At 51.2% G+C, this 14,832-nt stretch overlaps 1 protein-coding gene across 1 annotated transcript; it reads right to left on the bottom strand.

Annotated features, from left to right (window-relative positions):
• Window positions 1-635: 635 nt before the first annotated feature.
• BDP81DRAFT_323855 (cytochrome P450) lies at window positions 636-2,210 on the bottom strand (the record flags this gene model as incomplete). Its single annotated transcript, XM_060584832.1, has 1 exon — window positions 636-2,210. The coding sequence occupies one exon, from the start codon at window positions 2,208-2,210 to the stop codon at window positions 636-638; it is 1,575 nt and encodes a 524-aa protein (XP_060443258.1).
• Between the last annotated feature and the right edge of the window lie 12,622 nt (window positions 2,211-14,832).

Below are 14,832 nucleotides of genomic sequence, written 5' to 3'. Positions count from 1 at the left end.
AGTTGTAGATATCAAACTCATCGATACCATACTTCGCGATTGTGTTCTTCACAAGAGCGAACCAGCCGCGAATAGCCTCTGCATCCTCGCATTGGGCCCTCTTGTAGTCGTACCTCCGAAAAAACCGCGTCCGCAATTGTGGTTGTCGTTTGACGAAGTTTAAGGCCCAGCGCTTCCCAACCGGAGGCGCGTCGCGATCAGCAAGCAGTCGATCAGCCATTTCTTCCACACCACGGATCCGGGGAGGGAATGATCGGGCATCTAGATCGAGAATGTGATCAACTAACGTCTGCTCTTCTAGCAAAGTAAGATTCCTCGAGTTCGGTATCCTGTCGCTTCGAGATGTAGAGCCCTTCAATCGTCGACTCAATGTTGCATGGCTGACCGAGTAGATCGTAGCTGCAGCCCGTGCACTAAGCTCTGGATTGATTCTGATAGCTTGAAGGGCCAGCTGTATGCCTGACTCATTACTTCTGGATGCCATGATGTGTTGTGGAAGAAACGTCTCCATTTGTGTTGAAGCATCATCGGCGCAGTTTTGTGTCTCACTCGCTTGTCTGTCTCACTCGCTTATCATTCACGTTATTGATGTATTCAATTACGCTTCAGCATTAATCATTACCATTCGATAATATCTATGACAACAACGGATCCTCCCTCAGCGTGTGCTCATATACGCTCTCCAACAAGTCTACTCGCTGTTGACTTCTGGGCTGCAGGTCGAAATCAAACTCTTTTGGCTGCACATTGAAACCCGCAGCAAAGTCATACAGTGGCGGTATGATCTCTTTCCCATTACCATCCGTAGCCCGGGAAATGTTACAAGCCCAAGCAAGCAGTGCGATCTTGAGGTTGAGACTCCGCTCAGCAATATTGATCCCCTGACAAATCCGGCGGCCGTGGCCAAACGCCGTGAACTGCTGCAGGTTTGGATAGACGGTGAGAGGTTCCTTGTATGTCGGGTACTTGGGATCCAGCCAGCGGTCGGGGTTAAATGCTTCAGGATCGGGATAAGTTTCAGGGTCGCGTTGGATAGCCCATTGCACTGCATGCACCACGGTACCCTTCTTCAAGTAATACCCGTTGTAAGTGTCGTCTTCCGTTAGACGGTGAGGGAAACCGCCGGCCGTGATCGGGTAGTACCGCAGCGTTTCCTTTACGCACGCCCTCACAAGCGGAAGCCGAGGCATATCCTCAAAAGTAGGCAACCTGTCCGGTCCAACAACAGAGTCGACCTCAGCCTGAAGCCTCTCAAACCACCCGGGATTCCGCACAACGCAGAGGATAAACGACGCAAGGGCCGACCCAGACGTTGTGCCCGCAGCCTGAAAGACAGATCCTAGCATCCAATTTGCCTCCCGCCGTGTGAGCCCCCACTGGTCTTGAGTTTCCCGCCACGTCCGCGCCCAGGACGGCGATTTGCTACGGTCGATGAGTTCCTGGAAGAAATCCTCGTCGCGGCGCCTCCTGGCTCGGAGGTACTTCTTCCAGGGCGCCAGCCACTCTGGCAGATACTTCAGTAACGGGAAGATGTCGACGAGGTATGCGCCGGGCGAGCCCACGCGCTCCAGCTCGTGGACGATGTCAAGCAACATCCGCACCTCGCGGTCGTGGCCGGTCTCCGCGCGCAGGCCGTAGATGATCCGCATGCCCAGCCCGACGCTGAACCGCTCAAAGAGGACTTCGTAGCCGCGCGGCTTGCGGATCAGATCGCGGATCAGTCGTACCGCCTCGATGCGCTGCTCCGTTTCATACTGCGGCGCGACGGGCGACATGGTCACCTGATGCAAGAACCTGCGGTAGTTTCGCCATTTCTCGTCGTAAGGTAGTAGTAGAAGCATGTGATCATCAGTCAAGAAGTGCGAGGACGCCGGCGCATAGTGCCGATCGCTGTAGATGTTGCCCCGCTGACGGAGGAGTTCGTTGGCGGCGGCCTCGGTGCCGAGGAGGACGTGCTCCTGGCCGCCCGGGAGGGCAAGGCGGACGACGGGGCCGTGCTCCTTGATGAGCTCGTGAAAGGCCAGCCAGGAGTGCACCGGCGGGATCGAGAGGAGGTTGCCGATGAGGGGTTTGGGTTTGGGGCCTGGCGGGAGGGTTGTCCCCGGCGGAAGGGTCGGCTTCTTCGGGCTGAGGACGAGGTAGAGGATCGCGAAAAGGATCGCGGCCCCGGCGGTCAGGTATGGGTCGACGAAGCTTTGGAGCAGGAACATGATCACCGAACTGCTATGCTGGATGTTCACGGTGATTGTGCATGGCTCGGTGGTCCGAAGACTTCCCAGGCAAGAGGACGAAGATGGTCAAGGTCTGCCGGGCCTCGAGAACTTCTTTAAGCTTTCGCGTTTCTTTGTTTCGTGAAAGACCCCGCAGTGATAGCAGCCCGTCATATCGGTCAAACCCCCACTCGTTTCCGCGGTATGCCAATGGGAGCGAGCTTTTTACAATCTAGCAGCCAAGAACATGGTGTTATAATATCTTTAGCGCACGCGAGCCATGCTCACCTGGCCCTTACCGACACTAGGTTCGGCTCCTTTGTTCGCTAGAGGCTATCTACCGGCCGTTACGGAAGGACTTCTTGTTCCAAAGCCTCGGTCATGGGAATTGCCTCCTCGTTGCGTCCGTAGCAGCTGTTTCTATGCCGGATCCGGCTTGCTATGGAAGCTGTGAGCTTTCAGGCTCTGGAATGTTCCTTCGAAGAACCGCTGCGCCAAGGTGGCACAGCAGCAAGTGCCGACATGTACAAACGAACGGCGGGGAGCAATTGATTCAGATAGTCTGACGTGATTCGGCGGAACTCGGGCGCATCCAGCTGCGAGAGTTCCTTCTCCCCGCTTCTGTGCCTAATAACCACTGCGTCGGGTTCGTGGCCTCCATATCTCTAATCGCGCTGTTACCAATCTGTTCTAAGATTGCTACGCCTCCACGCATTGATTGAATAGCGGTGGTAGACGGCATCCCACAAAGTTACCGATATCACCGCTATCCCACCGGCCCTTGAGGACTTGAGATCGCGATCTGAGTCATTGCGGCGTGCTTTTCTACGACGACGGGATTGCCGTCCCTCGATCGATTTCTTTCTACTTTGGACCCTGCTTACTTTGTTGTTATATTTTGTCAGAGTTTTCATCGCGATCTTTGGACTCTGGGACTGATCATGCTTCGGGTTGACCGGAGTCTCGTGCATCGACATATGGATGCTGACCCGGCATGTACCTATAAGTGCGATGAGTGCCGAAGCCACGTTCACACTCGGCAGCCTCTGACAGTTGAATCTTTGGCTCAACTGCCTTGCCTTGACTTCATTGAGTCCTCGAAGTGTATTGACACTTAAAACCTGTAGGGAGGCTGCGATTGAACATCCAAAAATGGCGTGAAAAGTCCGGTATCAAAATTCTCAGTTACCTATGCAGCTACCCAAACTACTTAATTCGCTGCGATGAAGAAGCCTAGAGACTTAGTGGTTTCGCTCCAAAAAATTGACATGAAGAGTAAAAAGGAACGCGAAAACAGGTACTAAGTTACTGAAGATTCAATATTGGTTCAAATGACTGCACAGGCTCCATGTCTGATTCAAGATGCATATGAAGCAGAACAAACGTCTTTACCTCCCATCCGTACGATGCTCCGTGAACAGAAAAATGGAGGGACGGGGGGCAGTCATATATTAGGCGTTGTTGCTCCATGTCACTAAAACAGACGTCGCACTTATGATGGCCAGGAGAGGTCATGGTTTTTCGCGCACAGTGTTCGGCGTGGCTTTCAACGAGTTAAGTTTTCTCTTTATAGATATCCGTAGGCATCCGTCAATTAATCGGTAATGTACGTGTCGGAACGGCAAGGCTGATAAGGAGCAATGGGCAGGTATCGTGGGCTGGCTGGCGCCTGCCCTGGGCGAAGTGGGACAACCGGCTTAGTCAGCACGGCCGGTTAAGGTGGGGCAACCACCCAGGCCGTCCCCACCTACTTCGATCGGCCCCTGCCCACAATGTAAATAGGAAGAAGAACAACAACAGCAATTATCACGGACATCGACGTGGTTGTTGCCGAAGATACACCCTCATGAGGACTCATGAGAAAATGTATCACGCCTGTGATACCAACAGTACGATACAATTTCCATAATCGAGTCATACACCCGCAAAATACGGATATCTTCGGTATTCACACGTCTACTAATGCAACGGAATTAGGTTTTAGGGCACTTTGCCGGGGTATAGTCTATTTTTTATTCTTTTTTACGGGATTATTGATGCGACTGCTAGGTCGTCGTTCTTTACGATCTCTTTCCCTTAGCTCGGATGGCCTGTAGCTGAGCCTTATCCCTCCTCTGGACTATGCCCTTTATTACTTTAGGTTAGATAGGGCAAGTCGTATCGAAGGCGGCGTAAGGCCCGTTATATGATAGGTATTTAAAGGGGTAGTCGTAGCTATCGTGACCCTTAGTGCCGCCGTAGGGTGCCCGGTGTTGATTGGTTGTGTGGGAAGGAGAGCTGTATTTGAGGCATCTCTTCCTTCCAGTGTACGTTCGTTTGCTGTGAAAGCCGCCGTAGCGGTGGTATTGAGGAGACCTCTTCTCCTTTGGGAACTATAGGTTTATAAAAACGCTGGCTCCTATTAAACGGAGGCGTCTTGGTAGTTGCTTTACGGCTTCCACCTTGAACCGGGCTATTACCGTGCCTAGTCTTTCGACTTCGTTTCTCCTGGAGAAGTGTGCTTTTTTAGGCTTAAGTTTTGTTAAGACCTAGATCTCTTTAAGGAGCTCTTCGGTCCTGATTTCTAGCTTAGTATTGGTTATTAAATAATACCTAGTATAAGGGACGTTTACGATATAAGCTCGGATCTAGGTATCACGTTGCTTGATCGTTTGCGCCTGGAGAAGGGTAGCGATCTATTCTCTATTATTTAGTAGGACTTTTGCGCTATCTATTGACGAAGGTAGGAGTGCTAATCCTGTCTTGATATGGTCGATCCCCTTGAGGGCTTCTCGAGCTTGGTGTTACGCCCGCCGCAACTTGTCACTGTGGGCGCGTAGCTATATAATGCAGAACAAGGGACAATGATGCCGGAGTCATCATCATCGAAGCTTTTGCTTTGTGCCACAGTTGGTTGCCTTGTCCAGCTCGTAACACTTGGGGACTTAGCCTTTCCCGGACGAAGATATATATATCGTAAGCTTTGTCGTTCTAAAGCGGGCTTTTAGGTAATAGACGTGCGAAGACGTATAGATCTGTTGGGCAGCGATTATCAGGTAGGGGGTCAATGGGATGTATTGATGAGTATGAAGAACGAGTGGCTATGGGAATATCCCGACTATCTATATAGTGAGTAGAAGACCCTTTATACTGGCATATCCTTGGCAAACTTAGTCATGCTTGTGTAAGACTATATTGTCTCATAGGCATAGTGTGACAATCGTTGTAACGAGTGTACTGGGATGGGCCTGACAAGATCCTTTAAAGCCGCCCGGTTTATAGCTTATTTTGCGGCTTATTTTGTAGCTTATTTAGTCAGCGTTGGTTTATCCTGTTTTCTGGACAGTGGCTGGCTCACCGCCCCCGTGTATAAACGGACTAGGGGCGGCTAGTTCTGGGCTGTGTGTAAAGGATGCCCTTGGGGACTCAGGTTAGTCTCGCTGGGTCCTGTGCTAACAGCATATATAGACCTTGTTAGACCACGTTAATGCCGGGTTGAACGCTGTTTCTCCTCCTAAAGCTCTCTCTTCAAGGATTCGATCTTTATTAAACAGTCTTTTAAAAACTATTCCCTCTCGGCGTCTCGACGTAGGAGGTCCTGGACAAGATTTGAAACCTTGTTAATCTCGTTTTTAAGTTTAGAATTGTCCTGGTAGTTGACCTACTTAACTATTCTGACCTTTACAGTCGGCTTCCGGACTCGTTCCGACCGCCGAGATATACCGGCGTTCCCGTGAACCGTGATCGATAGCCCTATATCTAGGGAGACTGCTATAGTCGTGGAATTTAGCTCGCATGGGCTAATAAGAGATGATAGTGTAGTGGGCCGTAGCACTCTATAACCTTAACAATTGCTAATAGTGGGTACCTTTCGAAGCGTTAGCCTTGAAGCTTAACCTTGTTGTATTAACCCAAATAGATGTTACAACCCAACATGCATAACAAGGCCAGGGGGCCCGCCCCACAGGCCTGCGGCGGCTATCTACCTGATATACGCAGAGAATCCGGGAACTCAGGTGACTCCTCATGGAACGGAAGAACTATGGAACAAGTCACGTGACGATAAGGAAAGTGAGCACACGATAAGGTGATCACAGTGATCACCCAAAGTGAGCGCTCACCAGTATCCACTTAGTGATCACCAACGAACATGGTGATCAGGCAACAAAGGATATGTTCAGGATCAGGACTTGTATATAGGATGGACTCGAGCCGGGCTCTAGGACAGACTTCCCATAGCTTCTTCAGCAATTAACTTCGTATCAGGATTAACATCCGCTTTCAGCTATCACCTTGACAAGACTACGATTGATCACCGAAGCCATACCTTATCCTACGATTGACAGACATAGCTTCCCTGAAGCTATCCTCGACTACGATTACTGTTACCAGTTCCGCAGCCTCAACTTCTGCAAACATACCCCTACGACTAGCTGGCCGTAACAATAGAATGGAGCAAGGAAAGGTGCTATCCCATCGACTGCGAGATGACGTCGGTACATAGCTACGTACCGTTCATGAGAGGAAGCAGCAAATCACACATTATTCCATGATATTCCGATTAGAATCCGTTTTAATTCCGGCCGATGCACCCAATCGAATAATTCGGCTATTGGAGAAAACTGGAGGCTTATGTACCGACGTCATCTCGCAGTCGATGGGATAGGAACAAATGAGAGAATCACGTGATGGCGCACGTGATATGATGATTACAGAGTGCTGATGCTATTCCTATTTCGTGACACTATCTAACTCGATACATACCTCGAAAGGTACCCACTGTTAGTAATTGTTAAGGTTATAGAGGGCTACGGCCCACTGCACTATCATCTCTCAACATCAGCCCATACGAGCTGAATTCCACGACCATGGCGGTCTCCCTAGATGTAGGGCCATCGATCACGGTTCACGGGGACGCCGGTATATCTCGGCGGTCGGGACGAGTCCGGAAGCCGACTGCAAAGGTCAGAGTGGTTGAGCAGGTCAACCACCAGGACAATTCTGAGCTCAAAGACGAGATCAATAAGCTTTCGAATCTGGTCCAGGACCTCCTGCGTCGGGACGCCGAGAGGGAACAGTTTTTAAAAGACTGTTTGACGAAGATCGAATCCTTGGAGAGAGAGCTTCAGGAGGAGAAACAGCGTTCAAACCGGCATCAACGTGGTCTAGCAAGGTCTATGCACGCTATTGGCACAGGGCCTAGCGAGACTGACCTGAGTTCCCAGGGGCACCCCTCGCACACAACCCAGAACCAGCCGCCCCCAGTCCGTTCATACGCGGCGGCGGCGAGCCAGCCACTGTCCAGAAGACAGGATGAACCAACGCCAGCCAAACAAGCCGCAAAACAAGCTACAAACCGGGCGGCCTTAAAGGATCTACGCGTCTTCGCGCGTCTATCGCCTGAAAGCCCGCTTCGGAACGAGAAAGCCTACGACATTTACATCTTCGTTCGGGAAAGGCTAAGTCCCCAAGCCCGAGAAGCCCTCAAAGGGATCGACCATGTCAAGATAGGATTAGTACTCCTACCTTCGTCAATGGATGGTGCAAAAGTCCTGCTAGAGAATAGAGAACAGATCGCTGCCCTTCTCCAAGCGCAAGCGATCGAGCAACGCGATACCTGGATCCGAGCCTATATCGCAAACGTCCCTTACACCAGGTATTGTCTGGTAACCAACACTGAGCTGGAAATCACGACCGAGGAGCTCCTTGAAGAGATCCAGGTCTCGACGAAACTCAAGCCTGAAAAAGCACACTTCTCTAGGAAGGACGAAGTCGAAAGGCTAGGCACGGTGACAGCCTGGTTCAAGGCGGAAGCCGTAAGGCAACTACCAAGACGCCTCCGTTTGATGGGGCCAGCGTTTTTGTAAACCTGCAGTTCCCGAAGGAGAAGAGGTCTCCTCAATGTCTCCGCTGCGGCGGCTTTCACAGCGAACGAACGTGCACCAGAAGGAAGAGATGCCTCAAGTGCAGCTCTCCTTCCCACACAACTGATCAACACCGGGCACCCTGCGGCGGCACTGAGGGTCACGATGGCTGCGACTGCCCCTTTAAATGCCCGTCGTGTAACGGGCCTCACGCCGCCTTCGATGCGACTTGCCCTATCCAACCCAAAGTGGTGAAGGGGGTAGTCCAGAGGAGGGATAAGGCTCAGCTACGGGCCATCCGAGCTGAGGGAGAAAGATTATGGAGAAATGCGACCTAGCAGTCGCATCGACATTCCCGTAAAGAAGAACAAGCGATGGACTGTACCCCGGCGAATGAGACACAAAAAAAGAATACAGCCCTCTAAAACCCTACAAATCATATAAGCGAATATGGGCAGGCGGGCATCCGCCCACGAAACAGCACTGAACCTGGCTTACGCAGCCCAGATCGATATACTCCTAATACAAGAGCCGTCTATCCGTTCGGAAGAGAGGAGGCTCACAAGACACCACCCAGGTTTTGAGACTTTCACCCCAGTAGATAACTGGACCGAAGACCGTCCCAGGGTACTTACCTACCTCCGCAGAGGAACTGGGGTACGAGGCGTACAAATACGGCCTCTACCCGATCCATCCACAGACCTGCTCTTCTTATGACTCCTCTCAGGAACGAAGGAGGTCCTCACAGTCATCAACGTATACAACGCCCCTCGTGGCTCTCTGCGATCTGGCCAGGCTCTCAGGAACATCCTAGCGGCCTGGCAACCCAAACCTGAGGATCGAGTACTGATTGCGGGGGATTTTAACTTACACCATTGGACGTGGCAGCCCGAGGCCACGAGTTCCCCGGACGCTGAAAACCTAGTAGAATGGGCAGAAGCCGCTAGCCTTGTCCTAATGTCACCTATATGTGAACCCACGCACAAAGGCGGCAACACCCTAGATTTATGCTGGGCGTCCAGCAACCTCCATGGGGCTTCCACCAGCATAGAAACGTCACTACACACGACATCAGACCACGAATCTCTGCTTACCCGGGTCCCCTTGGCCCTGATCGATTTACCCAGCCAGACCCCGGGAAGGTTTCGGCTCGACACGATGGACGAGGAGCTTTTCCTCGGCATCATTAAACGCAACTTACAACCCATGCGCCGCACTGCAAGCAACATCCAAGACCCACAGTCTTTAGATCTCCTAGCATAACAGCTTACGGACTGTCTTATTAAAGCACTTACGGCTTCCACAAAGCGCACGCTCGGGAAAGGTACAGGGAGACCATACTGGAGCGAGAGCTGTATACGTAAATACCGAGCCTATGCGAGTAAGCGAGCGATGTTAGCAAGACTCTGCGCAGCCGGAGTGAACTGCCAATGGGAAGAAGAGGAGGTCGAAGCTCTAAAACAGGACTTCCTCTATGAGTTTAAACGCTCCAAGGATGCCTTTTGGAAAGATAAGATCTCCTCAGCCTCCTCAAGCAAAGACATATTTGAAATGGTCGGTTGGCACAAAGCCACAGGATCCTTTCAGACCCCGCCACTCCGAGATGTAGACAACCAAGACACGCTTGTCTCACAACCAAAAGAGAAGCGCGACTTATTTACCCGCGTCCTCCTTAGAAACGCTGCAATCTCCGAGGACATACCAACAGAAAGCCCAGTCCTACAAAGGCAAGCTACGCTTCCTTTCCCGCAGGTTACGAAGGACGAGGTACGGTCTTCGGTTCTCACCGCGGGAAACACGACCCCTGGGACCGACGGAATCACTACGACTGCTTTGAAAATAGCATGGCCAGTTATTGAGGATATTGTCCTCTCACTTTATAGCGGGTGTATACGCGAGGGTTGGCATCCTACTTGTTTTAAAGAAGCAACTCTCGTGATCCTAGCAAAACCGGGAAAAAGAGACAAGACACTCCCGCGCTCCTATAGGCCAATTGCGCTCTTGGCCGTCCTCGGAAAAGGCTTGGAGAGACTCATCGCCAGACGACTTGCCTGGATCGCAGTTAAACATCGTGTTCTGCACGATCAACAGTTTGGAGCACTCCCTCTTCGCTCTTGCAGCGACCTCATCGCAGCGGCCATCCACGACATCGAGTGCGCCTGGCAAAGAGGCCTGGTTACCTCTATGCTTACGCTCGATATAAAAGGGGCTTTCGACGCCGTGCTCCCAGGACGACTGGTCCGACGCCTCTGCGAACAAGGATGGCCGGAGAACCTCGTACGCTGGGTCTCAAGTTTTGTTACCGGAAGGAGAGCAAGAATAAGGCTTGATGGGGAGGTAGGAGACGTCTTCGGTCTCGAATGCGGACTACTACAAGGCTCACCCGTGTCTCCCATTCTATTTATGCTCTATATTGAACCTCTTTTTAAGCTAGGCATAGCTCGCCTAGGAAGGAAGCGATCTCGTTTCGGCTACGCCGATAACGTCGCTATCTTAGCAAGCTCAACATCACTAGAGAACAACTATGATATCCTAACCAAGGAATGGAAAGAAACCTTAGGATGGGGCGCGACGGAAGGAATCATTTTTGACCTCGATAAGTCCGAACTAACCCACTTCACTAAGAGACGAAAAGACGGAAACCCATCAATCACAGTAGGTTTGCCGGATGGGAGGTATTATACAGTTCAGGCTATTAAAGAAGGCTCTTCTCTACGCTGGCTCGGCGTTTACTTCGACCGTAAACTCACATTCAAGAGTCACGTAAGAAACCTCTCTACAAAAGCATACCAAGTAGTCAATGGACTACGGGGACTAGGGAATACTGTCTGGGGCGCGCCTGCGTACTTACTTCGTCGAGCGATCACCTCTTGTGTATTACCCACTCAGTACTATGCATCTGAAGCATGGTGGCCCGGCAAGAGCCGGATAAAGAATGGACGTACTATCTCAAACGGGGTTGGTAGTCTGCTACACCAACTGGACGCGACGCAAACCAAAGCCATCAGAGCGATGGTCCCCGTATACAGAACGACGCCTGTACCGATCCTACAGCGCGAGGCGGCTCTACCCCCAGCAGAGGTGATACTGGACGCGAAGCTCTACACAGCATCCACCAGAATCCATCGTCTGGACGAGCGACACCCTCTCCGAACGAGACTCAGGGACAAATCAGGACCAGACTCACGGCTACGACGAATAGCAAGCCTCGTAAGCAAAAATACCGAATACATCGATCCGTTAGAACTCCCCCCTTAGGAGCAACTAGCGGACTGGCAGATAGCCCTCGCCAGGGTCGGCTACGAACCTAATAAGACCAAAGAAGAACAGGCCCTCTCCTTTACAGGCAGGATAGTAACTTTCTCTAAGCGGGACATTATTATCTATACTAACGGGTCCTAGATATCGGACGGCAGCAGCACCTCCGCCGGAGCAGGCTAGGTAGGGTACTAAGCTATACGGCAGATCTTCCGCAGATCCGAACTACTCGGCTCCTAAACTAAGGTATATAACGCGGAGGTACATACTGCGTATTACGGCCTAATGGATGCTACCCGGGCTCTTACGGCTCGTATGGCAGATAACGTCCATATCTACCTCGATAACCTTATAGTCGCGGCTAGACTATACTCCCAGAGCATAGGAAGCAGCCAGGCTAGATTCAGGGCCTTCAATAGGCTCTCTTCCTCCTGGACTCGGAGATAAAGAGAGAGCTGGACAACCCCCGGCAGGGTTTATGTTTAGTGGTGCCCTAGGCACACGGGAGTACCAGGAAATGAAGAAGCGGATGCTCTAGCCAAGGAAGCCTGCAAACTAATCCCAAAATCACAACCACAGCCCTCATTAGCGCACCTAGAAAGGCAAGCTAAAGTAGCTACCTTCCAAGCCTTTGCCAGAAAATGGCTGTCCCAATGCCCTCGGCAATATACCGACCTCGAGATAATTCTTCACCCCAAGCCGCCCGAACTCCGCCTCCCTCGGCACTTACTAGGAAGGCTATACGCAGCAAGATCCCATCATGGAGACTTTATAGCATACCACGAGAGATTCGCTCATCAAGATGCGTTACTCAACTGCAGCTATAGGAAACCCAAGACACCAGTCCATTTCTACTTCTATAAGCGTGGACGCAAGGCTACACCGCGCTACCTCCGCCAACATATGGCCAAAGCAAGTATTGATTTCTTATTAGGTTTTGCTAAGGGAGCCTCTCTTCTATACGAATAGATAGAGGAGACCAATTTCTTTTCCGAAATTTGGCCGAGTCATTGAACAGGAACGTTAAGTAAAGACGGTAGCCTGTAACATAGTTTAGATTAGCATAGACCATGTCGGCATAGCGCCCGGCACGTCCTTTTGTTACCAGACTGTGGTGGTGGTGGTGGTGGTATATTTAACGTCTCGAGCGACGAGAGACGTGTTGGGCGCGATGCCGACATGGTCTATGCTAATCCAAATTATGTTACAGGGCTACGTCTTCACCTAACGCTCCTGTTCAAACCGCTCCAAAATGAAGCAGATCTTCTCACCTGACCAGAATTCTCTTATCCGCCATCCTTTTCCCGGGTCGCTTCATCCACAAGAAAGGTAGTTCGGATAGTACTAGGAAAAACCGCAAGGGGGAAAAACCTAGCACGGCCGGTCGTGGTGTGGTTCTACGCCTTTCTTCTCTCCACTTTGCATTGGAGCGAAGCAAGGAAGGCGTACAGCAAGTCAGCTCCTAGCCGATGGCGATACAGGAGCCCGCAACAAACGCTCTCCGTTACTGCCTGAACAAGTCAGGCTCTGGCGGGAGCGAAAGTGTTCAAGACCTTCCAGATAGAAGGTCTGGCACGAAGACAGAAAATAGCCTAACTGCTGTGCCGGGGCTTTGGTGCCTTGTTTGAGTGGTGGCCCGCACGCGGCGGGCACAGCGCGCCGCAGGATAGCGGACGCGCGGATCGGCGAGGGCGAGAGTGACCTTCAAAGCTTCTAAACCCTCGCCCTGCTTCACTTTCGGGGGAGGTCTCGTCGTGTTTGGTGTTGTGAAAGGAATGAGGGGGAGGGTTGCTGTGGTGGTGTTGAGAGACGAGTCCGAAAGTGAAGACGGAAATAATAAGACCCGTTAGGGGTACGGGCCGAAGCCCTGCAAAAACCTAACAATTCTTAACACTGGGTGCCAAGAAAAGGTTTTTACAGGAGAAGGTCTTACCAGACTGTGGGAACAAACGGCAATCGCTAGGTATACACGGAGCCGAGCTATGTCACGTGCCTTCGGCACGTGACACACCTCAGCTCCCTCCTTCCATATCACGAGCCTTCGCGTTTAGATACTCTCCTTAAGAACAACAACAAGAACACCAGATTAACCCAACGATATTGCTACCGATCGCGATACCAGGAATACCTGTGTGACTAACCTGTGATACACGCAAACCAACACAGACGTTAAATACATCATCATCATCATCATAACTAACTCGATGAACGGAAGACTGGGCACAGGCGCAGAATTGCTCCACGTTAGTGTTTACGATGAAAGGATTGTTGAGGCTCTGACAGTCTCTAAGCAATTTACTATGATAGTCAATTGAAAAGCAAAGCATGAGATATTGATTCAAAGAGCTTCGGCTTTGGTAAAGAGAAGCTTCGGGAACGATTTCTGAAAGCGACAAACTCAGATAGTGTCAGTGCGCTATGCCAAGGTAGCTTGAAGCTGAGTGACGGAAACTATATGTACCCACAACTACCTAAATGCAGTAGAGGGATCTCTCTTTTGTATATGGCGCAACGGTACAATTCCGAATTCTGTCACTGAGCAATTTGACGGCTTGAACTTTGATCATGTCAACATAGTGGAGCTTGACTCAGGACGCAATCATACTGTTGGTTCACGGGGTCGTATACGACAAATAGTGGTAGCAATTATCACTCGTCTGTTGGTGATCCTATTGCTTGTTCTTCTTGTTCTTCTTGTTGTTCTTCTATCTTACATTGTAGGCAGGAGTCGGTCGAAGTAGGTAGTGACGGCCTGGGTGGTTGCCCCACCTTTATCCGGCCGTGATGACTAAGCCAGTTGTCCCACTTCGCCCAGGGCAGGTGCCAGCCAGCCCATGGTACCTGCCTATTACTCCTTATCAGCCTTTGCTGTTCCAACACATACATGATATCTCAATGTCTCTCAAGCCGTCGGCGAAATATTTCGTGGACTCTATTGCGGTCGGCCAACTTGGCCTGACTAAGAGCATGTCCTTTTGATCTCTCCAAGATGGAAAATTGGTACCGAGTATCAGAGATGCTCCAGGAACAACGCCAGATTGCAAGAAACTACAGGGTCTTCATCCCACTCTAACTGGGCTCATGTCACCCCAGTCATTTTGCCCACCAGACCAGACCGGACTGCTCCGGAAAAACTAAACCAACTCTCTTAGGGTCTAAACTATGGTTGAAGCACGTCTGAGGGGAATTCTTACGGAGAACAAATGTCACTTTGTATGGGACTGTGGATACCTGAGGCAGTGGCTGGTGCCCCAGGCACCAGCTGCCCGATCCACTTCCTGGTTGATCCAGCCCACCACAGCCACCTTTCACCTTCACCAGAACATCACCAGCCAACCGTCAATACCAGTCGTATTGCCTCATTGCTTGCCTCGTTGGTCCAGATGAGCAGTGTGTACTGCCCACACTTTGCGGCTACAGATCCAAGGTTCCCTCTTTTTACCGTTTACGAACCCCTTTGCAATTTCACGCCTTAGCAGCCGCCCTGCGGGCTGCAGCTCGTTTTCCGAGCTGCCTCATCA

Source organism: Colletotrichum phormii, assembly GCF_030913505.1.
Source record: "Colletotrichum phormii strain CBS 102054 chromosome Unknown BDP81scaffold_14, whole genome shotgun sequence".
In the NCBI taxonomy this organism is placed as follows: domain Eukaryota; kingdom Fungi; phylum Ascomycota; class Sordariomycetes; order Glomerellales; family Glomerellaceae; genus Colletotrichum; species Colletotrichum phormii.
The sequence above is the reverse complement of the archived record's forward strand: the minus strand, read 5'-3'. Positions and strand labels throughout refer to the sequence as shown.